The 21,589-nt window shown below is 48.8% G+C and overlaps 1 protein-coding gene across 1 annotated transcript in view; it reads right to left on the reverse strand.

Annotated features, from left to right (window-relative positions):
* Nucleotides 1–273: 273 nt before the first annotated feature.
* Nucleotides 274–21,589, reverse strand: part of TMEM86A (transmembrane protein 86A) — a 47,328-nt gene continuing 26,012 nt past the window's right edge. The window contains exons 2-3 of the mRNA XM_066583620.1: nt 16,495–16,759; nt 274–3,585 (exon numbers count right to left, since the gene is read on the reverse strand). Of these exons, the coding sequence (XP_066439717.1) occupies nt 3,158–3,585; nt 16,495–16,759 (693 nt within the window). The 3' untranslated portion in view covers nt 274–3,157. The remainder of the gene's footprint in view (nt 3,586–16,494; nt 16,760–21,589) is intronic.

A 21,589-nucleotide genomic window follows, 5' to 3' on the forward strand; every position in this document is an offset into this window, starting at 1 on the left:
AGAATGGCCTGTTATTCACAACAGAAGTCACATGTCCGCGTCGACGAGGACCAGGAAGTTGAGACCCGTACGGGGCCCTGGGAAGCGTCAGAGCGGTCGCGGTGAGGTATCCCTAAGGTATTACTTCTTATGTTAAAGCATTCACAGCCTTTTAAAAAACATTTTAATCGGTCGGACCTCCCCTTTAAGACTCCTTTAAAGAGCAATTCCACTCTTAAAACAGCAACGATGCAACAAATATCACTGAATCCAATGGGAAAGTAATAAAACAGATGGGTTATAAATACTATCACTTTATTGGACAATGTGAAGAGGGCGCTCAGCATCACCTCACTGTCGCCCCCCGCGGGCTCATGAACATGATGACAGCAGTGGTGTGGAGGGGCATTGTCAGGACTTCTTAAACTCATTGAGTCACTGACTAGACAAAGTCAATATTATTACTAAACCAGCACTAGTATAATACTGCCCCCTATGGACAAGAGTGGAACTAGAATAATACTGCCGCTTGTGAGGACTGGAGGAACCCCCAATAGTCAGTGTGTGGTTGAAGGGGTTTTACCTGCAAACACAGTCGTCGGACCCCCTTATCAACTGCTGGGGGTTCGACCACTATGATCCTGAGAATGGCGCCCCCAAACGCCTCTTGTAAATATGCCCATGGCTCTATTCACTTCTGTTGGACAGAGAGGTTGCCAAGCCCATCAGAAATGAATGGAGTGGTGGTCAGCATGTGCATTGGGGTCCTGTTCTTAGGATCGCTGGGGTCCCTGCAGTCAGACCCCCAGCGATCAAACACTTATTCCCTATCCTGCTCATTGGTGGTAAGACCACGCTAAGTTGTGTTCCATGTCTTGCCATACTTTGTGTTGTGTGCACTTTTGTTTTACAGGCGGAGTTGGAGGAAAACCGTCTGTTTTGTGGTCATGTGACATATAGCGACTCTCGGCGGGTTTAGTAGTTATTTGTATAGCGCCAACTTATTCCGCAGAGCTTTCAGGTAATTATTATATATTACCCCCCACCAAGCTGGGTGCTCATTTTACCGACCTCGGAAGGGTGAAAGGCTGAGTCAACTTTGAGCCGGCTACCTGAACCATGCGGGGATTGAACTTGCAGAGCTTACACTCTGCGCCACACGAGGCTCTAGTTAGACCGTGCCCTAATCAATGTGACGCCATGACTGTTGGGGAATGTGGTGATGGCTGGTGCAGACTAGGAGGGTGCCGGGCGAGAACACGTTGCGCTACCCATGTGAGTCTGTGGCTAGTCTATGTAGAGAGGTAGTTTCCCATCAAGACATGGTTAGGAAGTGATGCCCAGGCGAGACACTGAAGCGATGCCCAGGAGGGACACTGAAGCGATGCCCAGGAGGGACACTGAAGCGATGCCCAGGAGGGACACTGAAGCGATGCCCAGGAGGGACACTGGGGCCGTTGTGTGCAGCCTGTGCAACAAGTACTGAGCCTTCCCTGCTGGGCCATATGTGATTGCATTGAACGTATATTTGCATTGACTGTTCCTGAGCATAACTGGCATTGAGGAGAAGTCTCCAAGGGGCTAAAACATACCTCGGGCTCTTCCCAGCGCTGGCCAGTTTACATAGCTGTTAAAGGGGTTGTCCAGTTGTGAAATATTGATGACCCATCAATAATAGAATGGCGGGGGTCCATCATCAGGAACCCCCATCACTCTGTAGCACTCTTGCACTGAACTGATATGTACAGGAAGCAGGCAGTTGTGTTCCTACTGCAGTGGCCAGGCTTGGTATTACAGGCAAAGTTCCCATTCACTTCAATGCCTGCAATACCAAGCCTGGCCACTGCAACAGGAACAGTGTTGTTGTATTCCTGCAGAAGTCAGATCAGTGCACAAATGCAAAGGCCCAGAGAAGACTGATCAGCAGGGGACCCGGGTAACCTCCACCGATCTACTATTGATGACACATCCTGACGTTAGACCATCAATAGTTTACAACAGGACAACTGCTTTAAGTTTCATCAGTAAAGGTTATCGAGAGTTGTCCCACCATCTCAGGTATCTCATTCTCCCCACAGCTGTCCCAATGGGGGCCTGCCCCATCCTCATGAACCTTTCCTACATGTGCGGAGAATCTCCATTGACTGGAATTGCTCTTTAAAGGGGATGGTAGTCAGCAGTGTATCCTGGATGTCTGGTCCAGGAAGAGTTATCCTATCTGAATCACCTGTTCTACAGGAGAGGGTTTGGTGTAGGACACATTCTAGACGTGCTCCTCTACCCCATATCCTCCCCAACTGTTTCAGGAAGGAAGGATTAGAGGTCCAGATTGCTGCCGTTAAAGTGCCAGCAAACCGAGACTCAAACTGAGGACCCCAACTTGGACAACTTGAGCTTCTCTAGCAGCAGTGGGGCGCGCTGTTACTAATAGTCCTACAACCCCTGAGGAGTCAACAAATCAATGACTAGAACTTCACTCATATTCAGCTACATTGTAGTTGTGGTATCAGTACTTTTCCAGGTCAAGTTTCCATCTTGTAATGATCATTGTAGGACAACCACCAATATCACTATACAAGTCCCTGCAGAGTCAGACTCGCAGGCATAGTTAGACTCGCAGGCCCACAGCTTGAGATACGTCTCAACCTCCGAACTGGCCAAAAACAGCACCGGATAAATATATGTAGTGGTCAAAGTACAGAGAGAAGCTCAACCACCAATGCTTCAAGTCTGTCCCAAGCTAGGACCTACCTAGGACTGTGGTCAATACTTATTCAGGAAGTTCAGTCAGCGCCAGGACATACGGGATCTGTTCTAAAAATATACAGCGGGTACATCCGGTACATATAGGGGGCGCCCTGGACCATACTGCTGAGTAGAGCCCTCTGGAATACATAGTATACGTTATAGGATGTGCATGAAATACGGGACAGAGTGTCGAGAGAAGCTTCACATAGACCCAGCCTCAAGCAATGCAAAGAAGAGCAGGAACCCTCTCAATGGCCCTTACTGGCATCCGTCATGGTAGTCCCATTGACCAGAAGACCGTATTTCAAGGGCCCCGGTGAAGCAGACGTCACTGCTTCCAAGAAGCAAAATCACGATCGATGCGTTGGAGATAACAATATCCCCGGGGAAATGTACCCACATTTCCAAACTAGTCCTGGATTCTTCTTTTTTACTTCTTCTTCCTATAATCGTCTTCGTCTCTGCACTCCACGGCTGACAGCGAGATCAGCATCTGGGCCGCATAATATGTTGCCATGATGATGGTTCTGGAGCAAGGGACGGGGAAGCAGAATTTGTTGACCGCAATGGTGAGGTCAGACACTATAAAGAGCACGGCACCGATGCATGCCGATAGTTTGGTCCATGTCCATAGGTCATTGCACAGCTGCACGCCGGCAACGGCGCGCCAACCCATGAAGGCGATGAGAGCTGTATAGACGGCCACCAAGTAGGTGAACGGACCTGAGAGGTAAGAGTACAATAAAGAGTATAAAATGCTGGATATGAAGGCCATGACGGCACCGGTCCGCAGGTCCAGCGGCTTCATTCCGAAGGCAGAGGAATACAGGATGTGCGTGATGGCAAACATCAGCAAACCTAGAAGAGGGAAGGGAAGAAAGGGTTAAAATTACACACACACTGAAGGACATACAGGTAGGGTGCTATTACACGCGTTAGCTGCCAGCGCTCACGTTTTTCTGACAATTGCCGGACGGCACCTGCTCTTAATTGTCGAGAAAACGCAAGCGCTAGTGGCCAACACGCGTAATAGCATCCATAGAGTAACACACAATATAACTCCTAATGATTGCCTCCGATCTGCTAAAAGTGGCTGCTCTGTGCTACAGCGGCCACTGCTGGAGGAATGTAGTATTACATGTGCCTCATTCAAATGAAGGGGTGTTCAGTCCTCCAGCGTGGAAGCTGCTCGTTAGGGCTCCTTCAGACTGGCAATTGCAATTTTGCCACGAGAAAAAATCACTACGCAAAAAAATCGCGACCATCAGAAGGATTGTTTTCCATTGTATTCATTGAGACAAGCGATTTTTAGCCGGGCAAAAACATCCATCCGGAAAAAAAAAAAATAAAAAAAAAATCGCACATCGGCGAACCAAAATTAAGAACCCAAATTTCCTGCTGCTAAAAAGTATGTCTTCTTTGGAACGAAAATCGCTGGCGCTTCCTGTCAGGGTGTGCGTGCTGGGACCTGTTGTCCTACAGGTTTCCAAGAGCACACCTCTACAGGTATAGAATAATTGTCCTGGCTGGGTGTGGATGTCTCCACTGGTCTGCTGCATGTATATACCAGCTCCTCTGCATAAGGAAGCTGGTGCGGCACCCGAGTGGAAGGCGGACCAATGTGGGGGAGACCACGGGTAATCAAGATGGATGTCATGGATGGCTCTGCGATCTCTCGTGACAATGGCGGCAAATGGCCCTGGTCAGTCACGCACAGTGGAACAGGAACCAATATCTACAGGTAGGTACTTCCCCTAACTTTTGTTTCAGCAGGGGCTTGTAGAGTTCACTGTTGTGTAGAAGGATCCCAGCTTTCCCTCCTCTATGCTGCACTTGTCTTTGAGGCTTATAACTTCCCACTTTCTGCTCCGAACAAAGTGGAATCCTGCAGCTCTGCTGAACACCTCCTCACACGTCCACCTCCGACGACTACCTCCTAACGACTGCTCCTTCCCTTCCTCTCTCCCGCACTTTCTCTAAACTCCTCCTGCAGATCCTGCCTCGGCCTGCTCGCTCTTTCCTGCATTTGCATCTTCCCCTACCCCTCTATCAATCAGGGATTTGTTTTATGTGAGCAACCAATACGGAGCCAGCATTGCCAGGCAGAATAGCCAATGCCCGTAAAGAAAGGGGTAAGTACATAAGCAGGTGTTTAAGGACCTGTGATTGTGGGACCATCCTGTAGAACCTCCTGGGCCACTACACTGGTATCCCTTCACTCAGAACTGGCTGTTATGCAAGCTGGTCTGAAGTGTTTCTCTCTCCTTCCCCGAGGACGGTCTGGACATCTGTTGTCCCCGTCTGCATCTTACGTAGACCCCGTCTCCCTGCCCGTTACAGGTGCGGCCTCCAGACGCTTGATGTCAGATATGGTCAGATGGGTGATTCCTGACATGGTTCCCTGTATGTCAGCACGGCAGCTGACTCTTGGTGTTAGGACACTTGGGCTAGCTATGGTTAGATTTCTGTATGCATAAGAGTTCTGAGTGGAATCCGGTTCTGTGGTGTGAACAGCGACGTATTCTGTGTCTGTGCAGGGGGCCGGACATGTGATGTGAATAGTCCTGTTCTGGGTTGCATGCAATTTCTGATATGTGTTGATGTGAATTGTGTCCTGTCTTGCTGTGGATCATTTACCATCTCTGGGCAAGTAAGGTCCTTAGGTTCCAGTGCAGGGTCATTCTTATTGGGACGATCGCCCTGATTGCAGGCAGGTTTCCTGGGTGTAGTTGTCTTGTTAGAGTAGTGACCTGCGAGACAACGAGGACCCTTGAAGTGGGCTCGCGGGCTTAAAGGGGTTGTCTCGCGCCGAAACGGGTTTTTTTTTTTTTTTTCCATAGGCCCCCCGTTCGGCGCAGGACAACCACAAGGGATGGGTTAAAAAAAAAAATACATATTACTTACCCGAATCCCCGCTCTGCGACGTCTTCCTTCTTCCTTCTTCTTCCTTCACCAAGATGGCCGCCGGGATCTTCACCCACGATGCACCGCGGGTCCTTTCCCATGGTGCACCGTGGGCTCTGTGCGGTCCATTGCCGATTCCAGCCTCCTGATTGGCTGGAATCGGCACACGTGACGGGGTGGAGCTACGCGATGACACGTAGAAGGGGGCGGAGCCAGAACGCCGCTCGTGCCTGGACCGAGCAGAAGGGGAGAAGACCGCACAGCGCAAGCGCGTCTAAAAAAGCAAGAAGACATCAGAATTAGACGGATCCATGGAGACGAGGACGCCAGCAACGGAGCAGGTAAGTGAATAACTTCTGTATGGCTCATATTTAATGCACGATGTATATTACAAAGTGCATTAATATGGCCATACAGAAGTGTATAGACACACTTGGTGCCGCGGGACAACCCCTTTAAGTGACTTGACCAATCCATGAACTAATATCTCGTACTTATTATAGCAATTCTATCTGGTTATGCGTACGGTTATGATGGGTTTGTGTTTTGAGTGTGGAAAGAAGCATAGACGTAACACTTCCATAGACTCCTATGGGAGCTGCAAAAAAGGGAGGGGGAGGGAGTTTAGCTGCGTGCAATGCCGGGACAAGATGACAGGTGCCTCTGTTTAAGTCATTAGAAATCATTTTGAGGATTTCTGCCAGCCAAGGGAAATTCCAATCAGCAGCGCATGTTTTCAGCAATACTTTGCACCCGGCCGTGTGAATGGACGAGAAAATGCAAATTAAGTGATGTTCGGTCGCATTCTGCCATGCGTAAAAACGCAGTGCTGGTGTGAAAGAGGCCTAAGGCTGTTATTACACAAGTGCTAGCAACTGCTGATAGCATTCTCGTTTTTCTCGACAATTGGATGTCTGAAACTGCAGGTGCAGCCAGGAAATTAGTGCTATTACATGAGCATTCATAAAACCATAGGATCATAGACTGGTAGAGTTAGAAGGGACCTCCAGGGTCATCGGGTCCTCCGGGGTCATCGGGTCCTCCGGGGTCATCGGGTCCAACCCCCTGCTCAGTGCATTCATGGTGCTAAAGTAATACCACCATTATAGACAAACCCCTTAAAGACCAAGAGCGGTAAATATACGGCGCCTGGTCCTGTGCTTTAATCCTGGCAGATAGCAGAAGCACTTCGCAGAACTAAAGCAGGTTGGATCCTCGGCTGCCAGAGCCGAGGACATGGAGAAGAGGTTTTTAACTGCTTCTGCCTTCTCCTTTCCAGGCTACATTGCACTCAATGAGCGCTATGTACTAAAGAGAGAAAGTGGAAGTATAACTTGGATGCGACTCCTATGGACAGTGTGAATGACCCCCAGACATCTTCGATGATGCGGAGGTCATAGATGGTAAAACATATGTTTAAAAAATTGCTGAATTAAATAAAAGTATATACATAAAAAGGAAAATGACCCAAAACCATTGCCGTAGCACACTGTAATCCAAAACCATACATATCAAAACATCCAAAACTGAATGAGGAACCCCTTTCCGTACTTTATTTTAGCTTAACTATATTCATTTAAAAAATAAACTATAAGTTAAAAAATAGTCTTTTTTTAGCTTTTTTACCCAATAAAACGGAAAAAAAATTCTGTGACAAAAAGGATATTTAAAAAAAAAAAAAAAAAATCGCCCTATATGTCACGGAAAAAAAATTATGGTCGCTGAAGAAAAAAGACTAGGGCAGTAAAACCACCACATGGGTAAATTCCTCCGATAGGGTCTGGTCCGTTAGAATCAGAACACCCCAGTCCTTAAGGGGTTAAAGGTGCTATTAGACGAGCGCTAGCGGCAGCTTCTGGCAATTACCAGGAGGCACCTGCGAGCATGGGCAATGTCCAGCAATTAGTGCCATTTCAGCTTGCATTCACAGGTGCCGCATGGAAATTGGTGGGAAAACGTGAACGCTGTTAACCCCTTAAATGCCCTGATCAGCATTCGGGGTTTCTGAAAGGCCCCCTCGCAATGAGATCACGGAGAGCCGTTGAGGTGTCATCGCAGCCTTCTGAAGGCCCCGAAGGCTGCCATAAATTAGTGCCCATCAAGTCGTGCTTGTGGCATGACCTAATAGACTGCCTGTCAAAATGTGGTATAATGCAATACTCTAGTAATGCATTATACTGTATGAGCGATCAAACAATTGCAAGTTCAAGTCTCCTGTGGGGAGTAAAAAAAAAAAAAAAATGTAAAAAAAACTTTTTATTAAGAATTAGAAAAAAAAAGGCAATAAAAGTTAACCCCGTATTCTTTTTCCAGATATATAATGGAAAAATCTAAACAACAAAACCCCAAAACAGATTTGGTCTCACTGCGTCCGCAATGGTCTGATCTATCAAAGTAATGTGGGATTCATCTAACGAGGCGAACGTTGTCAGGAAAAATATACTCAACGCCAGAACGTTGGTCCCATCGACTCCAAGAAAAAATTAATAAAAACTGATCAAAAAGTCGTATGTACCCCAAAACGGTACCAATAGAAACTTTAGGACGTCCCACAAAAATGAGCCCCACACAAAGTAGACAGAAAAGTAAAAAAGTCATGGCGGCAGAAAATAATTCTCTCTCTTCCATAGACATTTTATTTCCTATAAGTAGTCCAGCAATGAAGCAAACTCTAGAACTTCGCAATCGTACCGAACCGCAGGATACAGTCACGTCATTTTTGCCGCAGTCTGTACACCGTAGAAGCCAGACCCCACCCCCAAAGATGGCGGAATAGTTTTTTCCATTTCACTCCACTTAGAAAGTTTTCAAAGTTTTTCAGTACATTATACGATATCATTAAAGAATACAAGTCGTCACGCGAAAAGTCACAAACCGACCGACCGCGACGGATAAATAGAAGAGTAAGGATGTTTTCAAAGTGTGGGGTAAAGGGTTAAGCATCTGTTCCGTTAAACCTGGATAATATGGGAGAAGGCGACTAATCACTATCTGTTCTTGCTTAGAGTTAACTCTTCGCAGCCTGTTATCTAATGCTAATTATAGCGAGCAATCGTTACGATGATCGCGGCGGCGCCGTGGGCGATGATTAAAAAATAAAATCAAAGAGATGAACTTGAGCGCTGGGAGGTTTACTGTCAGCGGGGGGAGGGGCGGCTCTCCATATACAATACCGAGCACAGTAGCAGCGACGAGGCTGCCAGCAATTATATTTCCCAACTTCTATTCACACCCCTAAATGGGCGCAAGGAGAAAAAAAATGTGAGAAGCGGATTTACTGTCTGGGATGGTGAATAAGGCCTTTGTGGCGTCCAGACTATAGGGCTACGTGCGATGCAAATGTCCCAGCGCCGCGCAGGGCAGCGAGGAGCTCGCCGGGAGGACATGAGATACAGCAGGCCGCAGTACATCCATATAGTAAGGAGCCCCCCTCCTGATGAGCGAGTCTAGCGCCCTCCGTTTCCGGATACATGAACTGAGCTGCGGCGATAAATGGCGGATAACGTTCTCTGGAGGATAATTAAGGGAACCACAGAAGCAGATCAGGAGTTGTGGAGGCAATAAGTGAAAGACGTAAAACATAGTAACATAGTATGTAAGGCTGAGTGAAGACACTGTCCATCTAGTCCAGCCTGTTTATCGTCCTGTGTTGATCCAGAGGAAGGCAAAAAAAACCCAAGGCCAGAAGCCAATTAGCCCTTTTGGGGAAAAAATTCCTTCCCGACTCCCTAATGGCAATCAGACTGTTCCCTGGATCAACCCCTAATAGTTCCTACCTGCCTGTATACCCGGATTAACAATTAACCTAAGATTTATATCCTGTCATATCCTTCCCCTCTAGAAAGACATCTAGTCCCTCTTTAACTCTTCTATGGATCCTGCCATCACCACGTCCTCAGGCAGAGAGTTCCACAGTCTCACTGCTCTTACAGTAAAGAATCCCCTTCTATGTTGGTGATGAAACCTACTTTCCTCTAATCGTAGCGGATGCCCTCTTGTTACCGTCGTGGTCCTGGGTATAAACAGATCACGGGAGAGATCCTTGTATTGACCCCTCATGTACTTATACATGGTTATTTGGTCGCCCCTTAGCCGTCTTTTTTCCAGGGTAAATAATCCCAGTTTTGATGCCTCTCTGGGTATTCCAGTCCCTCATTCCATGTATTAGTTTAGTTGCCCTTCTTTGAACCCCCTCCAGCACTGTAACATCTTTCCTGAGCCCCGGTGACCAGAACTGTGCACAGTATTCCATGTGAGGTCTGACAAGTGCCTTATATAATGGAAGGATAATGTTCTCGTCCTTCGCCCCTATACCTCTTTTAATGCACCCCAAGACTTTATTTGCCTTTGCAGCAGCTGACTGGCATTGGTTACTCCAGTTTAGTCTACAGTCCACCAGTACCCCCAGGTCTTTCTCCATCTCACTTTTCCCTAGTGGTACCCCATTTAGTGTATATTGGTGACATCCGTTTCTTCTGCCCATGTGCATAGTCTTACATTTTTCAACATTGACCTTCATTCACCATTTTTCTGCCCCCCCGGCTTATCTCGGTCCGTTTGTAGCCGCACATTGTCCTCCGTTGCATTAATTATATTGTATAATTTTGTGTCATCTACAAATATTGATATTTTGCTGTGCAGCCCCTCTATCAGGTCGTTGATAAATATGTTGAACAGAGTGGGGCCTAATACTGAACCCTGTGGCACCCCGCTAGCGACTGTGGTCCAATCAGAGTACGAACCATTTATTACCACCCTCTGCTTTCTATCTCTGAGCCAATTTTTTACCCAATTACACACGTTTTCACCCAATCCGAGCTGTCTCATTTTGTATATTAGCCTATTATGTGGCACGGTGTCAAAGGCTTTAGAGAAGTCAAGATATACAAGATCAATAGATTCTCCCTGGTCCAGCTTTGAGCTTACTTCATCGTAGAAACTGATCAGATTTGTCTGACATGAGCGACCCTTCATGAATCCATGCTGGTGAGGAGTTATTCCCTTAATCTCCTTGAGGTACTCATCGATGGCGTCTCTCAGAATCCCCTCGAAAATTTTTCCCGTTACTGAAGTGAGACTTACTGGCCTGTAGTTACCAGGCTCACTTTTGCTCCCTTTTTTGTAAAGTGGAACCACGTTGGCAATGCGCCAATCCAATGGTACTACTCCGGTCTTGATAGTGTCTAGAAATATTAGATATAGCGGCCTAGCTATCTCGTCACTTAGTTCCCTTAGTATCCTTGGGTGTAATCCATCTGGGCCCGGCGATTTATTAATTTTAGTTTTCTTTAGTCGCTTCCGCACCTCCCCCTGCGTTAGGTATGAGATATTTTGTGATGGGTTCATTTTATTCCCCTGCATCTCGTGTGGCATTTCCTTTTCGTTTGTGAATACACTTGAGAAGAAACTGTTTAGTAGATTTGCTTTCCCTCCGTCATCATCAATGATCTCTCCTGCATTATTTTTTAAAGGGCCAGTGCTCTCCCTGCAAATCCTTTTGCTGTTAATAGTTGAAAAATAGCTTTGGGTTGTTTTTGCTCTCTTTGGCGATCCGTCTTTCCGCCTCCTCCTTGGCAGTTTTGATCGTATCTTTGCATATTTTGTTTTTTTCCCTGTATGACTTTAGCGCTTCTTCGCTGCCTTGTTGCTTTAGTAGTTTGAACGCTTTCTTCTTTTCGTTTATTGCCCCTCTTACCGTCTTGTCGAGCCACATTGGTTTCCTTTTAGCTGAGTTTCTTTTATTTTTAAAGGGAATGAACTGCTCACATGAGGCGATTAGGATCCTTTTAAACTCCTCCCATTTCTCCTCCGTACTGATATTTTTGAGGATGTTGTCCCAATTAATGTTACCGATAGTAGCTCTAAGCTCATCAAATTTTGCTTTACTAAAGTTTAGTTTCTTTGTCGCTCCCTGATAAGGCTTCCTATTGATTGACAGCTGGAAGTTGATTATATTGTGGTCGCTGTTCCCCAAGTGTCCCTCAACCTGCACCCCCTTTATACGTTCCGGTTTGTTAGTTAGCACTAGGTCCAGAATGGCTCTCCCTCTTGTTGGTTCCTGCACAAGTTGGTTCAGGTAATTGTCTTTAATTACTCTCAAGAACTTATCACCCCTGTGAGATTTGCAGGTTTCGTTCTCCCATGTTATATCAGGATAATTAAAGTCCCCCATGATAATTACTTCGTTTCGTTTTGACACCTCTTCTATCTGCCTTAGTAGTAAGTCTTCAGTTTCTTCTGTTGCTTTTGGTGGTCTATAGAAGACCCCTATCAGGATTTTGTTATTTTTTCCTCCCTGTATTTCTACCCACAGAGATTCCACCTGTTCGTCTCCTATTCCTATATCCTCCCGTAGCCTCGGCTTCAAGTTCGATTTGACGTACAGACATACCCCTCCCCCTTTCTGGTTCCTTCGGTCCCTTCTGAAGAGATTGTACCCCTGCAAATTCACCGCCCAATCGCACTTATCATCAAGCCATGTTTCCGTAATTCCGACTATATCCTAATTTCCATCAGTCATTCTCGCTTGCGACCAGTGAATGTATGAGGGCACGCAAGGCGGCCGGGCTCAGGATGCCCCCTACAGACCACCAGTAGAGAGGAGCGTCTGATCACCTGACAAGCACCAGCAGCTCCAACTGTTCCGTTGTCCACCATCCAGAGACAGGGGGCGCCATCGTTACACCCCTGTGTCTGTCGGAACCATTACCAGGTGCTTGGCTGAAGGATACTTAGTCTCAAGGCCCCTGTAATGTGTACGGCCTCTGACATCCGCCATCGCCTCCGTTTGCAGTTATGTCGCGAACGATGAAAATGAACACTACGAAGGGGAACCAGGTTGTCTTCAGCGATGAATCTAGGTTTAGTTTGGACGCTAACAACGGCCGTGTTCGTGTCTGGAGACCTCGGGTTGAGCGCCTCAAGCCTGCCTTTGCTGTGGAGCTGCACACTGCCCCCTGCTGGTGTGGTGGTCTGGGGATGGGGGGGGCATGGAATATGACAGTCGGTCTTCTCTAGTAGTGGTACGAGGGACAATGACGGCTCCGGGATATGTTTGGTCGTTACCACTCAGTTTCCAAGTTGTACAAACCAGGAATGTAAGAGACACACAAGGTCGGCGGCGCAGTTTACATTGTTCTCCGCAGCGCCACTTGGTAATAAAGGAAACATGTTTGTGCATTTTTATGTGAAGGTCCTTCTGGTACTTTATCTGCGGATCACAAGGTCGGCTGCCTTCATTTTCTTTCCCCTCTGTTTGTGGAAGGCTCTTCTGCTCCCTGCAGTTGGCCAGGGTCAGAACGCCACGTCCTCCGAGTCCACGGATCTGCAGGGATGGCCGACAAGCCAAGGAGAGATATTGCTGCAACAGTTTCCAGAGTCGTGTTTTACGGAGCTTCGTCCTTCATCGCTGTCCGCTCTTTGTTACCATTTTGTCTTACATTGTTGGGCAGACATGAAGGTCCGTGCGTCCGGATGTCTATATACTATATATGTATTTGGGAGAGGTTTGTCCCGCTGTACCTGGAGGTGGAACGGATGCAATACATGAAAATGGGACATTCTGGAACTGCTGGTCAGGGGGCTTCATTGTTGCCCCGTGCACTTAAGGGCGCATATGATGCGATTTTAACATTAGAAAGTCCCATTGACATTTCCAGAAAAAAACCCACTAATGGGTAGAAGCCCTTAGCCAGGAGAGTAAAGTGAGAGAAACCAGGTCATCTTGTAGATATGATACCTTTTAATGGCTAACAAACATACATGATGTTACAGCGAGCTTTCAGGTTCTTATCGAACCTTCGTGACGCTAAAATGAAACTTGTTTGGATGGCACAATTATAACCTACAGATGCAGAGCGGGGGGGGGGGGGGGCACCCCTCTTGATCTAAACAAATATTCACACACAGAAATTTGAGACAAACTAACACAAATCTGAGCAAAGACATAGATGCTTAATCAGTCCACTGAGCTGAGAAATGTGACAGTTTTAGGATTTATCTTATCTCTACTTGAACTGCACATGGAAGAGGATGGTAACACTAGCTCTGCAGCACCACCTATTGGATGGCAACATTCTTACAATCAATTTCTGAACTTTTATGAGAAAAGCAAAAAAACAGACATTGATTGGAAAGAGGACACCCGTCTAGACCTCCGTCAGACCTTTCATATTCTCCACTTATGCTGGGTTGAGGTTCAATCCATTCCTAAGTTTATCAAACATAGCCAAATTCTTCTGTGACACTGTGACTTGAAGTTGCCTTTCAGTATGATAACCCTCATCTGCTCCATGCTGTGTCCCTGACCACAAAAATGTTTTGCGTCAGGTAAGTCTGTCTTTTCCTGTCCAATTTTTGTCCCAGATGCAACGACAGCCGGAGATTGGACTGGAGTCCCCGGGGGCAACGCCATGAAGGGGCCTTCAGGAGGGACCGTCACTCCGGTCCTTCTCCCAGGATTATGGTGTGGGGAGACATAATGTGCCGGACCCTCTAGTCTTCATTCCAGGTATACTAACGGCTCAGCGTTACGCCGATTTGTCGTGGTACCAGCGGAGCGCCATTTCTCCAAAGTGTTATTTCAGCAGGTGGGGATTTAAAATCCCTGCCTGCTGAAAGGGCTGCGTCTAATTAGCTGAGCCCTCAGCCAATCATTGAATGATAGCTAAGCACTGCCTGTGATTGGTCGCAGCACTCAGCCAATCACAGGCAGCGCTTGGCCATTCATTGAATTCATTAAAATCCCCGCCTGCTGAAAGAACTTCATTACAGTGCTGGAGAACAAGCAGCTAGACGCGTCTGGGCTTATATTTGAAGCCCTTCCCCGAAAATCACTGCAGGAGTTGCCGGCATCCTATTGCTCTCAATGGGGCCACTGGCAGCACGGGCGGCCCCGGTGACGGTAATAGGCACGTAGCTTTGTTTACGCGTCTTGTGGTGTGTGTGTGGACACGTGGATTTGTGCATACACACGCATGTGCAAAACAACACTCGTGTGAACGAGGCCTGAGTTGTGTCTGTGGCATGTTGTGATAGACTGCCCGTCAGAATGCTGTATAATGTAATACTGAGGCGTTATATCATACTGTATCACCGATCACAGGTTCACGTCTCCTGCGGAGGCTAAAATATGTAAAATATATAAAAATATGTAAAAAAGTTTTATTAATTATTAATAAAAATAAACGTTTTCACCCCCCCCCCCCCCCAACTCCTTTTCCTATATTTATTTTTTTTAAATTTAAACAAAAAACAAACAGATTTGTTATCTTTGCGTCCCTCAGGCCTCCCTCACACGGGGCGTATTGTACAGCATTTAGCGCTGCCTTTTCAGCCCAGTGCTAAACGGTGTACGAGGCTCCCATTCATTTCAATGGGGCTGCTCACACAGGCCTCCCAACGCTGCGCTTTGACAGCGATGTATGTTCTATTTTGGGGCGTTTTCAGCCCTGCGTCGCCCACTGAAATGAATGGGCAGCGGTTTCAGCACTGCTGAAAACGCAGCAACACTTGGTGCTGCGTTTTTGGCAGCGTTAACCACTCGACGATTTTCAGGGCGAGGGCTTGTAATAGAAGCCCTACCCCGAAAATCAGTCCCAGTTAGATAGAGGAAAAAAAAGAAAGTAATACTCACCTAGCCGCTGCGGTCCGGGTCGCGGCTGCTGGTCTCTGCCGCTGATCCGGGCTTCCCCTGCATTCACAAGTCTATTGCCGTAGGCCAGGTTTGAGAACCACGCCTCCGGCAATAGAGTGCTGTGATTGGTTGTTGGCACGCTCGATGCCCAATCACAGCCCTTCATTGACTGTCTCAGCCAATCAGCGCCGGCAAGCTCTGATTGGCTGAGACAGTCAATGAAGGGCTGTGATTGGGCATCGAGCAAGCACCGACAACCAATCACAGCACTCTATTGCCGGAGGCGGGGTTCTCAAACCTGGCCTCCGGCAATAGACTTGGGAGTGCCGAGGAAGCCTGGATCAGTGGCAGAGACCAGCGGCCGCGACCCGGACTGCAGCGGCTAGGTGAGTATTACTTTTTTTTTTCTTTTCAGCTTTCTTGGCTGCGTTTTCAGCTGAGCTGAGTATGCCCGCGCTGCTGAAACCGGGCGGAATCTGCAGTAAATGCAGCGTTGAAAAACGCTGCGTTTCTGCAAACGCCCTGTGTGAGGGAGGCCTAAAAGACCGATCTGTAAAAGTAACGCATTACTTATCCTGCACAGCGAACATCAGCAGAAAACAATAATACAAACACAAAAAATGTAACAAAAAGCGCATTACATAAAACGACTGAAAAATACAACTCCCCTCCCCCCCACCCCCTCCCCCCGCCAGCGGTGTGGATGGAAAGAAAAAAGTTATGATTTTTTGAAAGTGGGGAGACAAAAACAGAAATCGTAAAATAAAAAAAAAAAAGGGTGCAGTCCTTAAGGGGTTAACAACCTGAGTGATGGCAGCCAGAGCGTGTAAGCGTGTGTATTCCTGCGTGTGGCGCTCACACTGCGTACGGGACAAATCGAGGTGTTCTGAATATTTTGTTTCCGTTTCCTCATCACTATGGCGTCCGTCCGTCCTGCGGTTCCCATAATTCCACCACTTTTCCTTCTTGGTGTTCCGATGTTAATGTTGAGGAGTTTAAAAGAGAATCTAACTGGCTGATAACAGGAAGTAATAGCCTGCAGCTCATATAGAAAGAGAAGCTTATGTGTTTTGGGATCTGTCAGGGAATGTGGATTTTGCATTGTGTCGGGTTTTGGATATCGCGGCTCCGGCGGTAATACTGCGGTCATGAGGGATGACGGGCAGCGGCGGCGCGGTCTGCGGCGGCGGCGCTCTGCGCACAATAGGTAGTCGCCGCGCTTCACTCACCATGAACAAAGTAACCCTGTTCCTGCCAGATCAGGAAGGCGTCTCCCACCGCCGAGAAGATTAATCCCGCAAAGATCCTCTTGGCACTGCGATGGCTGACCAGGAAATTGACCCCATGAGCCAAGAGGAAAACCCAGAGGCAGAAGATGGGCAGACACTTGATGAGCGCGCTGAACCAGGAGGGGCTGGAGGTGGGCAGCCACAGCACGAAGTACACGCAGGTGGCCTTGAAGAACGGCACCAGCTTCGGACCCTCACACTTCACCTGCGGAGAGAGAAAGCACCGTCACTGCGGGGGTACCAAGATGTACGAACACGCCTACAGGGGGCGACGCGGTGCGTCTGCTGAGAGCCTCTGTGCCGCTCCTTCCACCGGGTCACCCTCAGGCTGAGACCTTCTGCAAGATCGTCGCGCTCCTCTGCTGAAATCCTCTGTGCTGCTGGAGACTCTGCTCCTCCCACTCGAACTCTGTAGGGTAGTTTCACTGGGCAATCGCGATATCGCCGCGAGAAAATCGTGGCAAAATCACAATTGTGTTCATCAGATGTCCGAGCGGCGGCGCTACGGCCACCCGCGATTTTCTCGTGAGAAAGACAATAGGATTCTCTAATGTTAAAAACGCATCGCACAAAAATTGCAAATTCTTGCGCTGCGGCGGCAAAACGGAGGCTCCAGAGGGAAACATGGCAGATAAAAAAAAGAGCAGAACGCAAAAACGATTTTTAAATCTCGCCACATCGCACATCACGGGTTTCATAATTCTGCATCTTCACTCTCGCGTCGCGTGAAAAATCGCAAATTTTTATTGCCCACGTGAAAACAGCCGTACGCCGACTTCACGTGGACGTATTTGTCTGCGCAGTGAATAGAACCTATTGATGGCGACGGGTTCGCTCACGCGTGTATTTTGCGTGCACATATTTTGGCCACACAAAAAAATATAGAAGCTGCATTTTCGGCACATTTACGCACCGAAGGTCCCCGCAGACGTCTACCGGAGGGGCGTAAATGTGCGCAATATGCAACTGGATGCACAATACGCTGCACAATACCGTTAAAAAAAAGAGCATATCTGGAACTCATTAGTCTCAATAGCCATTTAAATAGGGGGCGTGTTCATCATTTAAATAGGGGGCGTGTTCATCATTTAAATAGGGGGCGTGTTCATCCGCCGCGCGCAAATTCACAAAAAATACTGTAAAATCTCCCGATACGCGAGCAAAAAAGACTCTTTCACAGCGATAATATATTGAGCTGGGGTGTGCGCAAAAACGCATCCGCCCGTGTGACGCTCACTGGACCAGCATGCTCCTCTCCTGAAATCCTCTGTGCTGCTCCTTCCGCTGTGTAACCCTCAGTCTCTGACTTTCCGCGAGATCAGTGCCGCTGGGGACTCTGCTCCTCCCACCATGTAACTCATTACAGAGGCCTCACATGCAGATCTTCATTCCATCTATGGTCCCAGAATATATATATATCCGGGCATCACCCCCAATAGGGATCACCAGAACTCCTATAACAGCAGCAGATCCTGTACAATGAGAAGCGGAATCGCACAAAAGCCGCGTCACATGACCAGATTGCACATCACCGTCATACAACTTAAAGGGTCGGTCCACCTTGGAAGCAAATATCTTCTATAGCTCCACGCTTCTACAATGAAAAAGGAGCAACTTTGCAACTAGTCTTTATTAAAACCTGTCCTACCATTCTGTGTATGCAGCTTCTATGCAGAATTATGTGTCTCCATGGCAACAGACAATGAACAACCCCTGAGTAGTCTGATCTTGCAATTACCATCCTTTCCATTAGCAGAAAGTAGACAGTTGGAAAGCAGAAGGACTGCAGGATCAGACTACACAGGGTTTGTTTGCAGTCCGTTACCACGGAGACACATAGCTCTGCACAGGGGCTTTATACACAAAGCAGTAGGAAAGTTTTAATGAAGATTATTTGTATATTTTTTCACTGTAGATGGACTGGAGCAATAAAAAAAATTGGTTGCAAAAGTATACATACCCTTTAACTCAACAATCCTATAAATGAAGTGGCAGCCCACCCAGACCCCATCAATACAGGCAGACAGAGCGCCACGCTCCCCCGCCAGCCGCCTCCTCACTGGCTCAGCATGAATTCCGGTGATGTGATTAATAATTGATTGTAGACACAAATGTCATAACGCATCTCACTCGCACTTACTGGAATCAATGGCTGCTGTCTCTCCGAGGGCCGCGCCAATCACACACTACGGAGTAATGACGCCGGTCAATAGCAATAATCCTCAGATTAGGAAAACACGAAATTATCTGTCCCACACTGCAAATAATGGCGAGTGTACTCCGAGTGCTCTGCGGGCACAAATAAAGGGGGTGAGGACTTGGCAAACGATTTATTGCTGGGGGGGGCATATAAATAAAAATGCAAAAGCGGTATAAATAGTCCTGGTGGTATACAGCTCCTATGCAGACCTATGTGTCTCCAGGGTTACAGACTACAAACAAACCCGAGTCACCTCCAAATCCCTCTGTTCGCCTCCAGATCCCTCTATTTTCTGTCCTCACTTCAGAACTTTGTCTTTCTCCCTGCCCCCCATGCCCCTCCAGACTCCTCTGTTCCCTCCTCCATAACCCTGTATCCCCCTCCAGCCTTCTCTGTTCCCTCCTCCATATCCCTATCACCCTCCAGACTCCTCTGTTCCCTCCTCCATTCCCCCTATCCTCCTCCAGCCTCCTCTGCTCCCCCCTCCCTGCCCCCCATGCCCCTCCAGACTCCTCTGTTCCCTCCTCCATACCCCCTATCCTCCTCCAGCCTCCTCTGTTCCTCCTCCATTCCCCCTATCCCGCACCAGACTCCTTTGTTCCCTCCTCCCCCCCCCATTCCCCTCCAGCCTCCTCTGTTCCCTCCTCCATACCCCCCTATCCTCCTCCAGCCTCCTCTGTTCCCTCCTCCATACCCCCCTATCCCCCTCCAGCCTCCTCTATTCCCTCCTCCATACCCCCTATCCCCCTCCAGACTCCTCTGTTCCCACCTCCATACCCCCTATCCCCCTCCAGACTCCTCTGTTCCCTCCTCCATACCCTGTTGTTCCCCTCCAGCCTCATCTGTTCCCTCCTCCATACCCCCCTATCCCCCTCCAGCCTCCTCTATTCCCTCCTCCATACCCCCTATCCCCCTCCAGACTCCTCTGTTCCCACCTCCATATCTCCCTATCCCCCTCTAGACTCCTCTGTTCCCACCTCCATACCTCCCTATCCCCCTCTAGACTCCTCTATCCCCTCCTCCATACCCCCTATTACCCTCCAGACTCCTCTGTTCCCTCCTCCATACCCTGTTGTTCCCCTCCAGCCTCATCTGTTCCCTCCTCCATACCCCCCTATCCCCCTCCAGCCTCCTCTATTCCCTCCTCCATACCCCCTATCCCCCTCCAGACTCCTCTGTTCCCACCTCCATATCTCCCTATCCCCCTCTAGACTCCTCTGTTCCCACCTCCATACCTCCCTATCCCCCTCTAGACTCCTCTGTTCCCACCTCCATACCCCCTATCCCCCTCCAGACTCCTCTGTTCCTCCTCCATTCCCCCTATCCCGCACCAGACTCCTGTGTTCCCTCCTCCCCCCCCCATTCCCCTCCAGCCTCCTCTCTTCCCTCCTCCATACCCCCCTATCCTCCTCCAGCCTCCTGTTCCCTCCTCCATACCCCCCTATCCCCCTCCAGCCTCCTCTATTCCCTCCTCCATACCCCCTATCCCCCTCCAGACTCCTCTGTTCCCACCTCCATACCTCCCTATCCCCCTCCAGACTCCTCTGTTCCCACCTCCATACCTCCCTATCCCCCTCCAGACTCCTCTGTTCCCACCTCCATACCTCCCTATCCCCCTCTAGACTCCTCTATCCCCTCCTCCATACCCCCTATCACCCTCCAGACTCCTCTGTTCCCTCCTCCATACCCTGTTGTTCCCCTCCAGCCTCCTCTGTTCCCTCCTCCATACCCCCCTATCCCCCTCCAGCCTCCTCTATTCCCTCCTCCATACCCCCTATCACCCTCCAGACTTCTCTGTTCCCTCCTCCATACCCTGTTGTTCCCCTCCAGCCTCCTCTGTTCCCTCCTTCATACCCCCCTATCCCCCTCCAGCCTCCTCTATTCCCTCCTCCATACCCCCTATCCCCCTCCAGCCTCCTCTATTCCCTCCTCCATACCTCCCTATCACCCTCCAGACTCCTCTGTTTCCTCCTCCATACCCTGCTGTTCCCCTCTAGACTCCTCGGTCCCCTCCAGTACACATCTCTATCCCCCTTCAGACCCGTCTGTCCTCTCCTAAAGAATTCTGTCTTCCTCCAGACCCCACCTGTCTTCTCTCATTCTCCACTAGACCCCTCAGTCTCCCTCCCCTTACAGACTTTAGTCCTCTTTCAGACCCCTCTGTGCCCTCTTCCAGAATTCTGTCTTCCAACAGACCCCCCATCCATCTCCAGACCCCCTGTCCCTCTGCAGACGCCTCTCTCTCCATAGACCACCCTGTCCCTCTGCAGACCCCTCTAGCAGGATCAAAAGGGAACAAAAGGATCAGATATGTTGAAATCCAACTGCCAGATGGCGATCCCTCCTGACATCTTCTGATCGGGGGTCTGTCATACACATGAGATAATTGGTGCATTTGGGGGATACACCTCCAGTGTACACGGTCACCTTAAGGGGGTTCTTAAACAGACAGATTCCAATTGCAAAATCCGTGATTGTCGAATTCTGCGAGCGGAGGAAAAATGGCAGCGTGCTCTATTTTGCAGCGGACGGCCACCATCGAAGTCAACGGAGGCCGTGCAACCTGCAGCACATATGCAATTAACACTGGTATGGGCTGCGGGTACTCGTGGGTACCCTGCATGGCGACGGCGAGCCGCTGCTGTCATCTGCAACACAGAACATTTAGGTATGCAGGGTCACCGGCCGGGCTCACGCATGCGGAATCCGGTCTGTCCGTGTGAGAGCGGCCTGAGACCGCATGCAGCGATGCCACTTCGGGTCACGTCCCCACAATGCGGAGCTCAGTAATCCCCGTCCTGTCTTCCTTATTGTCCTATTTTTAGATTTTCGACC

Source organism: Eleutherodactylus coqui, chromosome 11 (genome assembly GCF_035609145.1).
Source record: "Eleutherodactylus coqui strain aEleCoq1 chromosome 11, aEleCoq1.hap1, whole genome shotgun sequence".
Taxonomy (NCBI): domain Eukaryota; kingdom Metazoa; phylum Chordata; class Amphibia; order Anura; family Eleutherodactylidae; genus Eleutherodactylus; species Eleutherodactylus coqui.